The sequence below is a fragment of the Thalassophryne amazonica genome, chromosome 10, assembly GCF_902500255.1.
Source record: "Thalassophryne amazonica chromosome 10, fThaAma1.1, whole genome shotgun sequence".
Lineage (NCBI taxonomy): Eukaryota > Metazoa > Chordata > Actinopteri > Batrachoidiformes > Batrachoididae > Thalassophryne > Thalassophryne amazonica.
Window position 1 is genome coordinate 8,746,306 of NC_047112.1, and position 18,922 is coordinate 8,765,227.

General features: G+C 41.5%; 1 protein-coding gene across 2 annotated transcripts in view; it reads right to left on the reverse strand.

The window, feature by feature from the left end:
• Positions 1-8,927: 8,927 nt before the first annotated feature.
• cyldl (cylindromatosis (turban tumor syndrome), like) overlaps positions 8,928-18,922 on the reverse strand; it is a 38,555-nt gene continuing 28,560 nt past the window's right edge. For both annotated transcript variants that reach the window (XM_034179397.1, XM_034179396.1), the window contains 8 exons: positions 14,557-14,667; positions 14,367-14,458; positions 14,209-14,272; positions 13,981-14,113; positions 12,426-12,534; positions 11,413-11,531; positions 10,364-10,577; positions 8,928-9,893 (listed from right to left, as the gene is read on the reverse strand). In XM_034179397.1, coding sequence (XP_034035288.1) covers positions 9,709-9,893; positions 10,364-10,577; positions 11,413-11,531; positions 12,426-12,534; positions 13,981-14,113; positions 14,209-14,272; positions 14,367-14,458; positions 14,557-14,667 — 1,027 coding nt within the window. In that variant the 3' untranslated portion in view covers positions 8,928-9,708. The remainder of the gene's footprint in view (positions 9,894-10,363; positions 10,578-11,412; positions 11,532-12,425; positions 12,535-13,980; positions 14,114-14,208; positions 14,273-14,366; positions 14,459-14,556; positions 14,668-18,922) is intronic.

Here is an 18,922-nt window from a genome sequence, read left to right on the forward strand (position 1 = left end):
GAGCTGAAGATGTTGTGATTGTCTTTGGTAGTGACGAGAACGGAAAGGATTAGGAATGAACATATCAGAGGGACAGCTCAGGTGGGACGGCTTGGAGACAAAGTCAGAGAGGTGAGACTGAGATGGTTTGGAGAATTGCAGAGGAGGGACCCAGGGTATATAGGGAGAAGGATGCTGATGATGGAGCCACCAGGCAGGAGGAGAAGAGGGAGGACAAAGAGGAGGTTTATGGATGTGCTGAGGGAGGACATGTAGGTGGATTGAGAGACAAAGGAAGCTATAGAGGACAAGGCAAGATGGAAACAATGGATCTGCTGTGGTGACACAGGAGCAGCTGAAAGACTATATACAGTAGTGTTCAGAATAGTAGTGCTATGTGACTAAAAAGATTAATCCAGGTTTTGAGTATATTTCTTATTGTTACATGGGAAACAAGGTACCAGTAGATTCAATAGATTCTCACAAATCCAACAAGATCAAGGATTCATGATATGCACACTCTTAAGACTATGAAATTGGGCTATTAGTAAAAAAAAAAGTAGAAAAGGGGGTGTTCACAGTAATAGTAGCATCTGCTGTTGATGCTACAAACTCAAAACTATTATGTTCAAACTACTTTTTTAGCAATCCTGTGAATCACTAAACTAGTATTTAGTTGTAGTCAACCAACTTGTGGCACATTTCAGCTGTTATTCCACTCCAAGATTCTTTAACAGCATGCCACAATTCATTCACATTTCTTGGTTTTGCTTCAGAAACCGCTTTTTTGATGTCACCCCACAAGTTCTCAATTGGATTTAGGTCCGGGGATTGGGCAGGCCACTCCAAAACATTAATTTTGTTGGTTTGGAACCAAGATTTTGCTGGTTTACTAGTGTGCTTGGGGTCATTGTCTTGTTGAAACACCAATTTCAAGGGCATGTCCTCTTCAGCATAAGGCAACATGACCTCTTCAAGTAATTTGACATATCCAAACTGATCCATGATACCTGGTATGCGATATATAGGCCCAACACCATAGTAGGAGAAACATGCCCATATCATGATGCTTGCACCACCATGCTTCACTGTCTTCATTGTGAACTGTGGCTTGAATTCAGAGTTTGGGGGTCGTCTCACGAACTATCTGCGGCCCTTGGACCCAAAAAGAACAGTTTTACTCTCATCAGTCCACAAAATATTCCTCCATTTCTCTTTAGGCCAGTTGATGTGTTCTTTGGCGAATTGTAACCTCTTCTGCACGTCTTTTATTTAACAGAGGGACTTTGCGGGGGATTCTTGCAAATAAATTAGCTTCACACAGGCATCTTCTAACTGTCACAGCACTTACAGGTAACTCCAGACTGTCTTTGATCATCCTGGAGCTGATCAATGGGTGAGCCTTTGCCATTCTGGTTATTCTTCTATCCATTTTGATGGTTGTTTTCCATTTCCTTCCATACATCTGTGGTTTTTTTTGTCCATTTTAAAGCATTGGAGATCATTGTAGATGAACAGCCTATAATTTTTTGCACCTGTGTATAAGTTTTCCCCTCTCCAATCAACTTTTTAATCAAACTACGCTGTTCTTCTGAACAATGTCTTGAACGTCCCATTTTCCTCAGGCTTTCAAAGAGAAAAGCATGTTCAACAGGTGCTGACTTCATCCTTAAATAGGGGACACCTGATTCACACCTGTTTGTTCCACAAAATTGACAAACTCACTGACTGAACACCCCCTTTTCAAATTTTTTTTTACTAATAGCCCAATTTCATAGCCTTAAGAGTGTGCATATCATGAATGCTTGGTCTTGTTGGATTTGTGAGAATCTACTGAATCTACTGGTACCTTGTTTCCCATGTAACAATAAGAAATATACTCAAAACCTGGATTAATCTTTTTAGTCACATAGCACTACTATTATTCTGAACACTACTGTATTTAAAAATGTGTGTGTAATTAAAATAGCTATGAGAATGTCTTAAAAACAGCGAAAATATGTAACTAAAACAGCTCAGAGAAGTAGAGAAGCTTGAATCTTCGACTGGACTGGGTTGCTTGACGCGAGGACGTTTCGCTTCAAATCGCAGAAGCTTCCTCAGCTAAAATTCTTGCTCTGGTAGTCTGACTTCTGTCTTGACTCTTGTAGAGAAGAACGGCTCAGAGGAGGTCTTAAAATATATAGTTAAGATGGCTGCGTTAATGAACAAAAATGTACAAAAAAATGTATTAATTAAAATTAATATACAATTACAATAGCGCTGAGAGTGTCTTAAAATGTAACTATTATTAAAATACCCCAAGAGCATCTGAAAAATATATCACTAAAACCTGTCAGAGCATTTTTGCCATTTGTAAAGGCAGAAACCTGCAGCGGCTGCAGGCTCGATATTTTTCTCCCTGAAATGTGCACTATGGTGTTGTGTGCTGAGGCAGGTAGAGGACTATCAAACAGCCCCCAAATGTTTTCATAGTGGAAGATGATGCTGCACGAACAGCCTAAAGAGTGCGAGATGTTCTGCGTAGATTACCATCAGGAACCTGTCAGGCCTTTGATTGCACAAAGCTGGAAGTCTGAGCCAACGCCAGATTTTGATTTGTGCCACAGCAGTGAGATTAGAATGGTGGTGCTGACTTTGCTGCAGAAAATGTGCTACAGCTTCTCCGTTCTGCAATGCAGACGTTTTCTCAACCGCACAGTAAGAGCCGTCTGCAGTTTTCCTGCATAATAGTGCAGCGGATAACTGAAAAAATGCTTCAAACGGTGATGTAAGCACCAAATTTGGCACACATACTCCTTAGACATTACTCTTTTAAAAATGCCAAGTGGGCACATGAACTTTCAATAGGCGGCCAAGAAGGGGTCAATCGAAGAATTACACAGGGGTCAAAATTTAAAAATGCTCCAATCATATGGAATGGTATTCCATATTATTTGTCTGATCACAAAGATTCCAGAAAGGTGTAGTTTGGACTATCTGAGAATGAATGTTCTGAAGTTATGGAGTAAAAACAGAAAGAATGGTGACAAAGGTCAATTTCAATTTGTGCAGGGGTCAAAAGTTAAAGTTGCTCCAATTTTGGTAAAAATTGATGCAAATTATCCGGAGTGAATATGGTTTTAAAAGGACTAGTTTGCACCATCTGTCATGCTTAGTTATCATGTTACAGGGTCACATATGTCACATGTCATAGAATCCAATGGATGCCGACATTGTTTAACCTTTACTTTGCAAACCAAACACAGTCAAAACTATTCCATTTATTAATCCTATTAGCTCAACCAGTAATTTGCACCACTTTTTACCAAAATTGGAGCAATTTTAACTTTTGACCCCTGTACAAACTGAAACTGACCTTTCTCAGTGTTTTTGCTGTTTTTACCCCATAACATTCATTCACAGATAGTCCAAACTATACCTTTTTGGAATCTTTATGGTCAGTAAATATTCACTTATCTGCTGCACTATAACAACGTCTGGAAGCGCTGAGCATGTTGGGTTACAGGGCCACGCATTCAGGCTGAAGGCTGCGGCGGCCCTTGTGGAGCTCGGGCCTTGCAGACCGCAGCACTCTCAGCACATGGGGAGGTCATCCACAGAGCTGATCACAGCGAGGCCGAGGCAGAGTGCAGCAGACAGCAGGATCAAAAGCATCTGGGATTAAGACAAATATCCCGCGAGGCACGGTTTGAAAGAAAGATGAGGGAGACGGATATGCGAGCGCATGGCGGATCCTCGGCGTGTATTCATGTCACACAAAGGTTGGCGTGGCAGGACACTTCAAAGCTGCATTTAGTCATCTCACAAGCGAAACAGACATCTCAGATGTTAGTGAAGTTGTCATGCTGTAAGCTGGTGAACTTCGAAATGTTTCCCGTTTATTTGCCCCTTTTCTCCTCCCCACCAGAAGCAAACCGTAAGAGCACTTTTTCGGAGCTGAGAAAGCAGAACTGTTCTCTGGATCCCTCAGGCCAAGCTTCCTGATCTGGAGAAACCCCCACCCCTCCCTGTCTGAGTTCCATGATTCACTCATAGCTCCTGACCTGGACCAGAGGAAGCCAGACGGTAAAGGGGAGATGACGGCAGCCAGAAGAGGCGGGGCGGGAAGTAAACATCACTGCTACAGCCGTTGGGTTTTAAGCCCCTTTCACACCGGGGCTGCTCCCAGTTGTTCCCAGTTGCGCCGTGCGACGCCGCATGGGCGCAACTCGTTGCCGAGACGATGCAGCTCGGTGCCACAACAGCGTGAGGGGCGCAAAGGAGGAAGCAAGTCGGGTGCCGAAAAATTAAACGTTTAATTTTTTTGGCGTCCTCTGCTCGACACAGAAAGGATGCGGTTCCAGCGCAAGCGGGGGCAAAGAGGCGTTACTCGAGGTAATGAGGCATTACTGGGCGTGACTCGAAGCCACACCCTCGAAAGACCGCGCTACTCGGCGCCATTTCGTGATCGCACATTGCTGCATTTGGATTGTGCGTGTGGTACACCGTTGTTGATTTTTCTCAGATTTTTGTCCCGCTGGACTGCATTGTTTTGGAACTTTTATCCCGCCGGAGGCTGCTGCAGTATTTGTAACTCGCTGGAGTTTCCTCTGCTGCAGTTTTTTATTTTTTTTCTCGCTGGAGTCTCATCCCGCCACAAGCCTTTTTTTTTTCGCCGGACTCTGCCGAACTTTTATTGTTTCCGAGGCCGTTATTATTCCTGACCAGTTAGAAAATGCCACGAAGAGTAATTTCATCTGGTTCCAGTGATGTGGAATCATCTGCACCACTTTCGGAACATAATGTTGCTCCAGTACAGAAAAAGCAGAGACAGGTGAAGCTTCCTCCTTTTAAAGCTGCATCGGACAAACAGCGAATCGAAATTATGGAGTGGGTTCAGCTGCACCCAATGCTGTATGACAAGGCCTGTGAAGAGTATAACAACAAAGAGGCCAGGAACCAACTTTATCAGCAGAAGGCCAGGGAGTTGGACATAGCCGGTGCCGGTGACGAACCAGGCAAGCGTTTGCAGACGTGGGTGAAAACGCAATGCGATAAAGTCGGCTGATTTATGAAACTGGCCAAAGGCGTCTCTGGAAGTGGAAGTACCCGGCTGACCGCAGAAAAAGCGCGCTTCCTGAAACGCTTTGGCTGGCTACATCAATACCGCAATGTAAAGAACGTCGGAGCCTCCAGTATCGGTGGAATGGTAAGTACATGATATTTTTCCATTTTGAGTACTATCCTATCTCTTTTAATTGTACACCGATATCACTGTCCCGGGCACGCTTATTATTCCATTTTGTCAACCTCAATCTCGACCTCTTGCCAAGTTGTGTGTGTGTGTGTATATAACTTTATTATTAACCTCGTGTATGTGTGCATGTATACCTTTATTAGATTTATTAATAACCTTGTGTGTGTGTGCATACGTATATTTATTAATAACCTTGTGTGTGTTTCATGCATTCAACTCCCGTGCAGAACAGACACAATGCAGGTTACACAAAGGTGGAACAAGTGCTGCATTTTATGCTTCTGGAGTTGGAACCTTGTAAAACATCTTCTCTTAAATTAAGAAGAAGCCAGTCCTCTTCAGGCCCTGAGTCCACTTGGTCCTGATGCTCATCCTTGGATAGGGAAACGTGAAGCGGATGAGAGTCTATGCCCTGATGGCATCCTGTTGGGGTGGGGAGCAGTTCCCCATTCAAGGGCAGGACCTACTTGTCCCTGGGTGGACCACAGCAACAGGTAAGGTGACCGGGAAGCAAACCCAGGACTACAGTAGCTCAACTGCTAATTCCACCGAGCTACCTGCTCGACCCTCTGAAATTTATGGCCCAAAGTGAAAAAGTGGATTCACGTCGACCAGCAGTGAGGTCTGGTACTGCTCTGCAGAGTACAGTAAGTCAGTGGACGGTCGTCAAATGTCGAGTTCCACCAGTACGTGTGCTGAGCTACATCGACCTACGTTGAAGACAAGAAATTTGGACCCCTAGAGTGCTCTTCTCTGACGTTTCAAGGATTTTTCAGAATCTGTTACTTTGGCCAACATCTGCCACTTTACCGCATGTGAATGGGCTCTTAGGGTTTAATTTCTCTGAAATACACAATGCCTGGAAATTTGAATACTTGTACCAGAACCATGCAACGGCTTTGCACACTTCAGTCACAGAATTCTGATTTAGTCTGGGTCCATTCCCAGATATTCCCAGCTTCCTATACCACGTTAACAATACAATCAACCCTAAAGTATTTAACCCTAACTAGTACTACATGGTTTATACATGGAGCTCATTTTGTGGAGACCCAGCTTCACTTTTGTGTTACTCTTCTGGTCTAAAAGCCAAACTATTAATGTTGTCCATTCAGCTGCTTCCGTTTTTGTGTTCGGGATCACCACAGCGGATACAACCAGATCCACATTGGTAGCTGGCACAAGTTTTACGCCAGATACCCTTCCTGACGCACCTCCAGTTTTACCTGGAGAAACACACACAGCTGCTGGTGTTGAAAAGAGGTCTCCCATCCAAGTATTAACCAGGTCCCACACTGCTTAGCTTCCGAGATCTGACGGGATCAAGCTGACAGAGCAGATTGGCTGCTAAAAGCCAAACTATTAATAAAGATGATTCAATTTTATTATTTTCAAATAGACACTGTATGTATGAAGACTAAATTCCTGTGAACTGGTTTGGATATTTCTGGTTCATAGCCATATCGAACAACAAAGCTTGACGCCGGGCCTGCTCACAGGTCAAGGAGCTATAAAACCTGCCTCTATGGGACATTTGCAGTTTGTTTGTAATGGCATTTGACAAAATGTTCAATGGGTTTATATATGTACTATATGGGGTTTTAAACAGATTTGAAATAGATACACATCCAATCAAAATATACATTTTATTGTGTAGAAAGTGGGACAACTGTTTTGATTTATAGTATGGGGTTGAACACAGAAATGGGACAGATCTGTATATTTACATTTTAGTGATTTGTATTGAAAGTGGGATAATTTAAAGTTTTATTCTGTGGGGTTGTATACAGAAGTGGGACAGATATGTAACATTTTAGTGAGTTGTATAGAAAGTGGGATAATTGTTTAAAGTTTTATTGTATGAGGTTGTATTTATGAATAGTATTCATGGGTGATTCTTTAACTACGGGCACTATTGGCCTTGTAAATGTAATTTCCACCACCCCATTGCCTTACAATATAAAGCGCCTTGGGGCAACTGTTTGTTGTGATTTGGCACTATATACATGTGCTCTGATGTCACTGTTTATCTCCATAGAAACTACCCAAACAATCTTTCATACAAACTGTTTAAAGGGACATTACAGTGTTTGTGGTGGAAATTACGGCAATAGTGTGGGACAACTACATTTTGTTTAAAAAAATCACAACAGTTGTATGACATTGAATGCCCCAATTATGTTTTGATTATTTTACTGATATTTTATTCAGAGATATTTTAAAACATTAGAAAAAAACGTTTCTTTACCATTCATTTTTATCATTGAAGATCAAAAGTCTGGGTGTGGGACAAGCACAAAATGGCAATATTTGCATATAATGATGCTGAAAAAAGGTGAAAAAGTCATCATAGACTACTAGAACAAATTTCTTAACACACTTTCATTGTAAAGATAACTATAAAAGTGTGAAATTTCCCCTTTTTTCTGTTTTTCATACAATATGATCAAAGGACATAATAAGTGCCCGTAGTCTAAGAATCACCCTCACTGGTTGGGTTTTAAATTTGGGAGTGTCGCAATGTGCTCGTACCACAACACACCTATCCCAATTCGATAGACATCAAGCAAACAAGAAAGCAAGCTTTCTTTAACTTTAAAGAAACAAAATTATTCTGAAGTACAAATCCTAATCCTTGATGTTATTGTTTCCCATTTGTGTATTTTTTTTTAAATCATTTATGATTCTTCTGTAAGAGGTTATTTCCTCCAGGCAGTAGTTGACTTCTCATGACACCACAAATACTAATTAAAAAAAATAAAAAATTTGAAACAGGCCTCACGATTCAATCATGATGATTCATGATGAATAGTTGCATTTTAAACTGTAAAGGAATTATGATTCAGTGAAAAAGAGGTAGGAATAAGTGAAAAGTTTTACTTGCCTTTTTGTTAATGTTGCTTTTATGTGCTCAAAATAAAGATGCTTCAGTCATTCATTTATTAACTGATTGTATTTGTCTCCACTGTCCCTTCTGCTGGTCTTGTTTATGACTTACATTTATCTTAATCTTTTATGAATATTTATCCTCCTCCTCTACATGCTCTTATTTTACTCCACACTGAGGTCTTAACATGATCCTGTGTAGCTGGTGAGTTCTCTCAGACAGACATTTTCCCATCCAGACAGCCAAACATTCACCTTCATCTTTTATTCATGAACACTATTTGTTCATGTTTAAAAAAATGTATGGAATGTCTTGAAAGCTTAAAAAAATAATGTCAGTGCAGCGACTAACCTTTTCTGGCTGAGTCGGCGTGTAAGGTGACCAGGCTGAGAGCTTCTCCGTGCAGTTTGTCATCTTTACTGTCGCCTAAAAATACTGTGCACAGAACCGACGTGCATCCACTGAGTCTTTGGCAAAGGTACAAAAACTACTGTAGGAGAAGCAGCATGACCTTGAGCTTCAACAGTATTTTAATTTACCCAAAGAAGCTTAAAAATGAGAAATTTGAAAAGTGCATTTTCTGTTTTTGGCAAAGAGCGTCAAGGTTAGAACAGAAATCCAAAAACACAAAGAAAAAAAATGCACGCCTGAGTGCGAAAAACATTCAAGCAAGTAAAGCATATTAATTACAGTGGAAATTTTAAGTCATTTCATTACTTCTGTAAAAATCTTCAGATATTTCTATATTCAAACTGTGTAAAAAACAACAACAAAAAACACAATTCCAGGACACAGACAAAACTGCAACAACAAATAAAGTAGAACTGGAAAAAGTCAGAAATTTAACTACATAGTAACTTTACCAATGAAGTGCAATTTTGCAGAATTATGTGAAACGTGTATCCAGACAATACAGATATTCCAGAATCAAAAATATTATATAGAAAAATGCATTTTTCATACAAAAAAAATCCAGCGTACAATTTTTCAGAAATTAAATTGTAATCTCATATATATCCCACATTCACCCTACTTACAAATTTTTAAAAAAAGAAGCAAAAATCCCAACAACTAAAATTCCTCTAGAATATCAAACTAAGTGATCATTAATCACCCTGAACTATAATTAACCAGGAAGTATTAAGGTAGAATGGTGATGAAGATTTTTATTTATTTATTTTTTTTATAGAAAAGAATTTCTTCTATATTTTGCTACGGTATTATCAATACCATCCTTTGGTGACTTTAAGGCATTTATGTTTGCACAACAAAGTATAACATTAAATTACAAAATGTAACTTTAAAGAGGATTACCAAACACCAAGAGGAAGAACCAGACTATGAAGTCTTAAAAGATGTGTGCAAAACACTTTGTCTCAAACTGTAACTGATGACTGTCAACTTTCCTTCTAAGTACATCACAGAGCCTCACGCTTCAAAGTTAGCTTGTACGTTTCCTTTTAAGATATGACAAAATTGAGGCTACAAATGATCCAAACCTGAGAACATCCCCTCCACATGGTGCATTCTTGAGTTTACACATTTATTGTTTTTCCTTTCAGTCGAATTGTGCGATCATGAGCGCGTGGTGGTGACAGTCCCCTCAGCAATACAGACACATGCTGGTGTTCTGGTACAGATACATGTAGGCGTCACAGAACAGACGCTTTGCCACACCTTTCATGTCTCGTGGCACCAGACTGGAGAGATCCGCAGGGGACATACTCAGGTACTTTCCGACCTCCGGACAATGCAGCACCTCGGGAATATTGAAGCCGTCGCTTTCTCCTGAAAACAGTTGAAGTTGAATAGTCATGTCAAATTATTTTCACTTTGGGTGACTGACCGCAGCGTGATGTAAACATTTTGATAAATACTGATTATTTATCAAGCCATCATTATGCCAATCCAAAACCAAAGAGAGAAAATATCTGGTGCATTTTTAAAAATGTCCTGCTCACAGCAAAAGAGAATTCACACAATTCTTGCAACAACAACAAAAAAAAAACCCAGTTGGCCAAATCAAGAACACAGTCGCATTTTAGTGAAAACATAAGATGTAATCCATTATTAAACCTTGAAGCCAGCGAGGTTTAGATGTTAGTGCCTCCACACTCGGAACTCATGTTCAATATTTGCTTTCAACATTAACATGGCTGCGTGAGTCGGCTAAACTAAGTGTCAGCTGGCACTGCCCGGTGATGAATGAGACAAACTGCAGCTGCCCATAAAACACACGCACAGAGCAAAACGCTCACCTTGTCTGTCGGCCATGCTGTCGAAGAAGATCCAGTCCTGACTGTCTGGGCCGTATTTGATGAAGGACACATAGTGGCTGGTCTCGATGCAGAGCACCGCAAACAGCTCCAGTTTGTCCCGGGTCATGGCGTGGGGGATGCCGCGGCCCATGTAACCTTTGGGAATCACGAGAGCAGCCGGTTTATGAGAGCGGCGCAGTGGGTGAGAGTGCACCTGAAGAAGAAGATAAAACAGATAAATGGAGGTTAAACCTGCACATGTGCATTTACTGTAAAACCAACTACCGTTAAATTACAGTGGCTTGCAAAAGTATTCAGCCCCTTGGTATTTCACGTATTTTAATTTGTTTATGTCATTTCAAATACAAAAAGTAAATAAGGCTTCTCAATATAAAAATGTCTAAAATTATCTTCCTTCGACTCAAACTGAAAGTAAATCTCTAAAACTTGATATAAATTAATTAAAAATACAAAAGCCAAGATGATGGGTTGCATAAGTAATCAGCCCCTTTGGTGTAATACCTGTAAATAATCAGTTTAATTGCCAGTTTTCATCAGACAAGTCGGGGGATGGACACATGAACATTTCCAAGTCACTGAATATGTCTTGAACTTTATTTACATCAGTTCTGAAGAAATACAAACAGTATGACACTCTGTGGTAAATCTGTGTGGAGTAGACAGTTCTCAAAAACTGAGTGACTGTGCAAGAAAGGGTCCATTACTTATGCAACCCATCATCTTGGCTTTTATATATGTCAGGTTGTAGAGATTAACTTTCAGTTTGAGTTTCAGGAAGATACTTTTAGAAATGTTTACACTGAGAAGCCTGGTTCATTTTTTGTATTTAAAATGCCATAAACAAATTAAAATGTGTGAAATACCAAGGGGCTGAATACTTCTGGAAGCCACTGTAAACACGGGACAGAGGTAAAAATCCAAACACAAGCTCGTGCTCGGATCTCACGTGGTTTGGACTGACTGACTGATTTGGTGCGCACGAGACTGAACAAGATGTAAAACGTCTGACAAAGTGACACGAATCCCACCTGATCGGAACACTTCCTGCAGAAGAGTTTGAATCCTATTCGGCTGAAAACGGGATCTTGAAAACAGTCACTGCACTCTTCCTGGGCCACATTTCCACACAGTATGCACTGTTGAGGCCCTGAAACGGACAACACACACATTTACTACTAGACAGCCCATTGCCACACACACACACACACACATCCTTGTCTACAGCAGTGATGGATGTGTGTGTATGAAAATAGGCACGAGAATTCCATGTGCATCCCGTCGTAATTACAGCGGTTAATACCCCTGTCGTGTTAGCAGTGTTGACTCATGGCAAGAAGGTCTTGGGATCAATTCCCACCTGTGTCCTTTCTGTGTGGAGTTTGTGTGTTCTCCCCGTGTTTGTGTGGGTTCCCTCTGAGTGCTCCGACTTCTCCCACATCCAAAGTCATGCAGGTTAGATGGATTGTAAACTTTAAATTGTCCGTAGGTGTGAATGTGTTTGTATGTGTCCCTGCGACAGACTGGCATCCTGTCCAGGGTGAACCCCGCCTCTCGACCTGTGACTGCTGGGATAGGCTGCAGTAAGCGGCTGAAGATGAGTGAGTGAGTGAATAGTCATGTAGCATTTTTTGGTGCTGGAAAACACCTGCGTTTTTAATAGATTACGTAGAATAGTGACCGTGCTTCGGTGACGCTGCAGTACAAAACTGTTGAAATTACAATGACAGTGTAAAATTTGACTTTTTCACCCATAAAATGTCTTTTTCAGGAGCAGAAAATGCTACGGGTTTTCCTTATCGAACGTTGTAATTGTGACAGGACAAACGCAGATATACTCGGATCTGTGGGGAGTTCACCCTGAAATTATTTGAGTCATCTATCCAACAATCCAAAAATAACTGACACTGAATAAACACACACACAAAATTGTAAAAACAAAGCCAGTCAATGTTTGGCATTTTGTCCAAATAAATCCCGTCAGTCAATGGATTCGCTGAGTAAACGTCATTTTGTTGGGCTCCGTGTGTGTTTGTGCACAAACCCTCAGAGAGGAGATTGGTTATGTCCAGTTCCAGAGACGGAATGATTTTGTCAAACATCTTGAATTTCTTCCCAAAACGAGGCATCTGGAGGATGAAGCAGGAAGGCACCTGGAATTATAAGTGGACCAAACAGGATCAACCAGCGTGCAGCAGAGAGAGAAGAATTTTTTTTTTTTGCAAAAGTAAACTGTGCTACAGCGCCATCTACAGTAAATCAACAGCTGGAAACCACACATTTCCTGACAAGCAGAATTAACGCAAAAGTTGTATAAACTGGTATAAATCACACCTGAAAATGGGAAAAACGTACAACAACCAACAAGCTATAAGATGAGCAGACTGACGAGTAAGCAAACAAAAATTAGTGACGGGCAGCGAACAAAAGTCAATTAAAACTAAAACAGCAGTGTGTCTGTACGACGTGTCAGTGTTAAAGAGATAATTTATCAAGTCATGTTATTTCCAGTGTTCAAATGAGAATGCAACAGAAAAAGTTTTGAAACACAGCACTAAAAACCGATGACGTTAAGCTAGTCTGCATTAAGCTAGCACTGCACCACGACTGCTGGTGACAACTGCAAACTGCATTCATGAAGGATGTTCCAAAAGGTCTCAAAATGTTCGCGGGTGTTCTCAATTTTTGAACATAGAGAGTCAAAGCAGGCGTCTTGATCCCTTCTCAATCAATTGTGAGGGGTTGGCAACACACTCTTCCTTCATCTGTCGCTTCTGACCCTCCTTTGCCGGGCTTCGAACTTGATCTTCTTTTCAGTGTGATTCCAAGTGAAAATTGGCAGTAATTCACATATTTTCTCTCACATTTTTGTCTCCAACTACTTGCCAGCACTCGCAGCCCAGTGAGACAATAGAGAACAGACCACCAGAGCAAGAATTTTAGCTGAGGAAGCTTCTGCGATTTGAAGTGAAACGTCCTTGCTTGATGTACGACTGCCCAGAGAAGGCAGCAGCATTTCTGGATGTTGTTGATGTTTGACTTTCACTTTGCATGGTAGAGTTTTAACTTGCACTTGTAGATGTAGCGATGAACTGTGTTAACTGACAATGGTTTTCTGAAGTGTTCCTGAGCCCACGTGGTAAGATCCTTGAAGAGGATTTGCAAATCGTATTCTGTTTTTATTTGCATTTTACACAACGTCCCAACTTCAATGGAATTGGGGTTGTAAAAGTCATGTCCAAAAATGGTCACAAAAAATGCAGAGTGTGGGAAAAAAAGGCTTTAACAAAGACAAATGACAAATGTTGAACAGATTCAACAGCAGCTGAAACACTGCTGGGTGTAAATGCACAAATGTGCATGAATCCTACACGTGTGCAATGTGTTTAAGACGTGACACATAACAGATGTTGTAAAACACACCTTGAATCGGATGTGAGCATGCAGACTAAAAAGGATTTGCAAGAATGCGATTTTAAACACATTTCATCTGCTATGAATGAAGCTTGTAAAGAATCGGATATGCACATAAAATGGATGTTTATGAGGTCAAATAGTAATTATCATGGAGTTGAGATCGTTATCCCAGACTGTCTGACCTCTGCCAGCTTGAGTCCTGCACTGTGGAAGGAATGTTCCAGAAGCTGCTGCACCGTGGGCAGCATCAGGCTGTGGCTCTGGTCCAGGAAGATCTGATAGCAGTAACTCTCCTGCACTTTACCACCTGCTGAGCTACATGAAAAAGAACACCACCAGTGTCACTTTTTTGGAAAAAGCATTTGATTTGTTCAGCAGCGGCTCAGAAACATGTTGGATTCTAACGGTACAGTTTGAGGAGAGGCTCCAGGTTGAGAATGTGGTGCATGATGACAATGAGAAACTCTTCCGGATCTGGAAAACAACAGTAACATTAAGCAGTCAGTCAGCTGAAGACAAACATCAGGCAGCTCGGGTCGCATCCAAACAGAGCGCAGGGTAAACTCACCCTTCTCCTCCGTGGTGAAGGAGCGGCTGTAGCCTTGGTTCTGCAGCTGCTGCCGGAGCTTCATGATGTGCCGGCCTTCAACAAAGCCCTGACTGCAAACAGCACGCACACAATCACTCACAACACAACCGCGCCAAAGTGACATCCTCTCAAAACCAACGTGTTGAGTCAAACCCTGATGAGCACATACCTGCGTAAGGGGTTGACTATGTTGTGCAGCAGCATCTTTTGAATGGGGGCATCTCCAGGGTCTGTTGCTTTAAACAGCATGGAGTCCAGCACGGAGGAGCAGGCGAACAAACTGAACATGGACAGAGCGAGACACACACACAGACGACAGGAAACACAGGAACAAGCTAAAAGGACCACACCGGAGAGCTGTCAAAACATAAGCTCCTGAAAATCCACCGGCTTTCTAAAGCATACATCAGCCGTCAGACTCATCCATTACCTGGAGAACACTGAGTCACACACATTTACCACAGGAGACATGAAACTACTCTGTTAGATGTTTTTTTTTTTTTTCCACCCATCTAAATTGAGTAATCAAAGTCTGGTTTACAACTTGAATGAAAAACTTAGTAAACGCACATTAGATATAACTGATAATGTGCCTCTGAGCAAAGTCCTAAATCATCAGGTTGCTTGTGTGTGTGTGTGTGTGTGTGTGTGTGTGTGTGTGTGTGTGTGTGTGTGTGTGTGTGTGTGTGTGTGTGTGTGTGTACACCTGTGCTTTGAGTAAATAGAAATATAGACCAGTCATTCCCAAAATGTGGACTGTACTGCAGGAGGGCCATGATAAGATGTAACAGAAATAATTAAAAATAATTTTGGGATTTTCAATTTTGTGATAAATTTTTTCATGACCTAATAAATATTTGATTATTTTTAAAAATCAGAAGCAATAAAATAATTTATTTCATTTATTTGACAGACTTTAACATATTGTACATGGACATGGAAATAGTCAACCTTGGGCACGTGTTGATCAAAACTGTGCTTAAAGATTTCAGGTGGGCGCCAAAAGACTTTCAGATTTCAAACTCGGTGATCGTACATTTGATAAAGATTTCTCTTGGACATTCTGAGACATTTATTATAGCAATATTACTCTTTCAGCTACTTCTGTTCATTCACAATCACCACAACGGCTCCATTTCTATCTCACATGATCCAATATGGTATTCATGATGTTTTTTGCAAATAATCCACATAGTAATTTGACATTTTATGCTCACAGTTGATGGGAATCTGTGGCTATATTATTATCATTACTACTACCATATTGCTGTAGGTAGTGTTGTCACAGTTTTACTGTTGATGGTTTTAAGCTTTTGCAGATTTTTGCGTTTCATGTGTTTATAGTTTACCTAACTCAGCCACATGGGGTGTGTAGCCAGTACATTCTGCATGTCAGTGCCAAGCCCGGATAAATGAGTAGGGTTGCGTCAGGAAGGGCATCCGGTGTAAAAGAAGCCAAAATAAAGATGCACAGTGTTGTGGAATTTCTGTGATGATGTCAGCATTAAATGAGACACGCGACAAAGGAGCACTCAGGATTCAAACATAGCGATGCAGAAAGATTTATTTTCGGTCGAAGCAGAAAACAGGTGCACGTGAAGAGGTGCAAAAGGTTACTGCATGCAATGTACCCACTGAGCCCTCTGGGTTTCCACACTCAGAGCCATGTTAAGGACCTCTGCCATAATGAAAACAAAATCATAATCCAAACATGGCCTTTGGCTAGTCTGGGCCATGATGATTAGTTGTAAATTTGAAGAAACACAACATTTTATATCAACAAAGACAAGCAAGCAAGGGATGACCCTGGGCCGGTACGCAATGTCCTGCAGACATGAGGAAAACAGCCATTTTTTCTCCACACAGAGTACAAATTGAATTTCCATACTGGATCAGTTGAGGCCCAGGTTAACAACAACCACCACCGGTGCCATTGCCCAACAGGTTGCCGGTGGAAATTGGGCTACTGCTGGGCAAAGAAGAACAAGAGGAGGAGAATGTGTCCAGAGACAGTGGGAAAAGAGGAAAATGAATGATGAATGGAGAAAGGTGGACATATTGTGTGTACAAGAGACCAAGTGGAAGGGACGTAAGAGCAGGAACATAGGAGGTGGGTTCAAGTTTTTGGATCATGGTGAGGATGGTAAGAGAAATGGTGTTGGGGTCATTATAAAGGATGAGTATGTTAAGAGTGTGTTTGGGGGTCAAACGAGTGTCTGACAGGGTGAAGAGTGTGAAGTTGGAAATTGAAGGGGTGATGATGAATATCATCAGTGCATATGCCCCACAGGTAGGTTGTGAGATGAAGGAGAAAGAAGATTTCTGGAGTGAGTTAGATGAGGTGGTGGAGAGTGTGCCCAAGCATGAATGAGTGGTGATAGGAGCAGACTTCAATGGGCATGTTGGTGAAGGGAACAGAGGTGATGGGGAAGCAATGGGTAGATATGGTATCAAGGACAGGAATGTGGAAGTACAGATGGTAGTTTATTTTGATGTAAATGCTTTGGTGAATACCTACTTTAAGAAAAGGGAGGAGCACAGGGTGACATAAGAGTGGAGGAAAGTGCACACAGGTGGACTACATTCTGTGTAGGAGATGCAAACTCAAAGAAATTGGAGACTGTAAGGTGGCGGCAGGAGAGAGTGCAGTGAGACAGCATAGCATGGTGGTTTGTAGGATGACTTTAGAGACAAGAAGAGAGTGAGAGCTCAACAAAGGATCAGATGGTAGAAGCTGAAGGAGGAAGACTGTTGTGTGAAATTCAGTGAGCAGGTGAGAAAGGCACAAGATGGAGGGGAAGCAATTTTGGACAACTGGAAAAGTACTGCAGATGTGGTGAAGGAGACAGACAGGAAGGTACTGGGTATGACATCTGGACAGTGGAAGGAAGACAAGGAGACTTGGTGGTGGAAAGAAGATGTTCAGGAAAGCATAAGGAGAAAGGTTGGTGAAAAATATTGGTATAGTCAGAGAGATGAAGACAAAGTAGACAGAAGTACAAGGAGATGCGGCGTAAAGTGAAAACAGAAGTGGCAAAATCTAAGGAAAAAGCATATAGCGAGCTGTACAGGAAGTTGAAGAGTGAGAAAGGAGAAAAGGACTTGTCTTGGCCAGACAAAGGGACAGAGCTGGAAAGGATGTGCAGCAGGTTAGGGTGGTAAAAGATGCAGATGGTAATGTGCTGACAAGTGATTAGAGTGTGTTGAGAAGGTGCAGGGAATATTTTGAGAAGGTGATGAATGAGGAAAATGAGAGAAAAAGGCTGGATGATGTGGAGAGAGTAAATCAGGAAGTACAAGAGATTAGTAAGGATGAAGTGAGTGCAGCTATGAAGAGGGTGAAGAGTGGAAAGGCAGTTGGTCCAGATGACATTCCAGTGGAGGCATACAAATGTCTTGGAGAGATGGCAGTGGAGTTTCTAACCAGATTATTTAATAAAATCTTGGAAAGTGAGAGGATGCCTGAGGAGTGGAGGCAACGTGTGCTGGTTCCTATTTTTAAAGCCAAGGATGATGTGCAGAGCTCCAGTAACTACAGAGGCATAAAGCTAATCAGCCACAGCATGAAGTTATGGGAAAGAGTAGTAGAAGATCAGCTTAGAAAACAGGTGAAGAACTGTGAGCAACAATATGGTTTCATGCCGAGAAAGAGCACTACAGATGCAATGTTTGCTCTGAGAATACTGACAGAGATGTGTAGACAATGCGAGAAGGAGTTACATTGTGTGTTTGTGGATTCAGAGAAAGCTGATGAGAGGGTGCCAAGAGAAGAGTTGTGGTATTGTATTGTAAGTCTGGAGTAGCAGAGAAGTACGTTAGGGTAGTGCAGGACATGTACGAGGATCGTGTGACAACGGTGAGATGAGCAGTAGGAATGACAGATTAATTCAAGGTGGAAGTGGGATTACACCAACGATCAGCTCTGAGTCCTTTCTTATTCGCAGTGATGATGGACAGGTTGACAAATGAAACTGTTGAGAATGAGAATGCTGTTTGATGCACATTTTCCTCTACTCGCACCCATCTTGTGTGTTTTTTTAAGAGCTGACGTAACATGTGAATTTCTCCACTGTGAGATCAATAAAGTCTTATCTTTTCTTATCAGACAGGAGTCTCCATGGACTATGATGTTTGCAGATGACATTGTGATATGTAGTGAGAGTAGAGAGCAGATTGAGTCTAGCCTGGAGAGGTGGAGATATGCTTTGGAGAGAAGGGGAATAAAAGTCTGAGACTGAGTAAATGTGTGTGAATGAGAGGGAGTCCAGTGGAACAGTGTGGTTACAAGGAGTAGAAGTGGTGAAAGAAGATGAGTTTAAATACTGTTCAAAGTAATGGAGAGTGTGGCAAAGAGGTGAAGAAGAGAGTGCAGACAGGGTGGAGTGGGTGAAGAAAAGTGGTAGGAGTGATTTGTGACTGAAGAATATCATCAAGAGTGAAGTTAAGTTTACAAGACAGCAGTGAGACCAGCTATGCTGTACTGCTCAGAGACGGTGGCAATAACAAAAAGACAGGAGGCAGCGCTGAAGATGTTG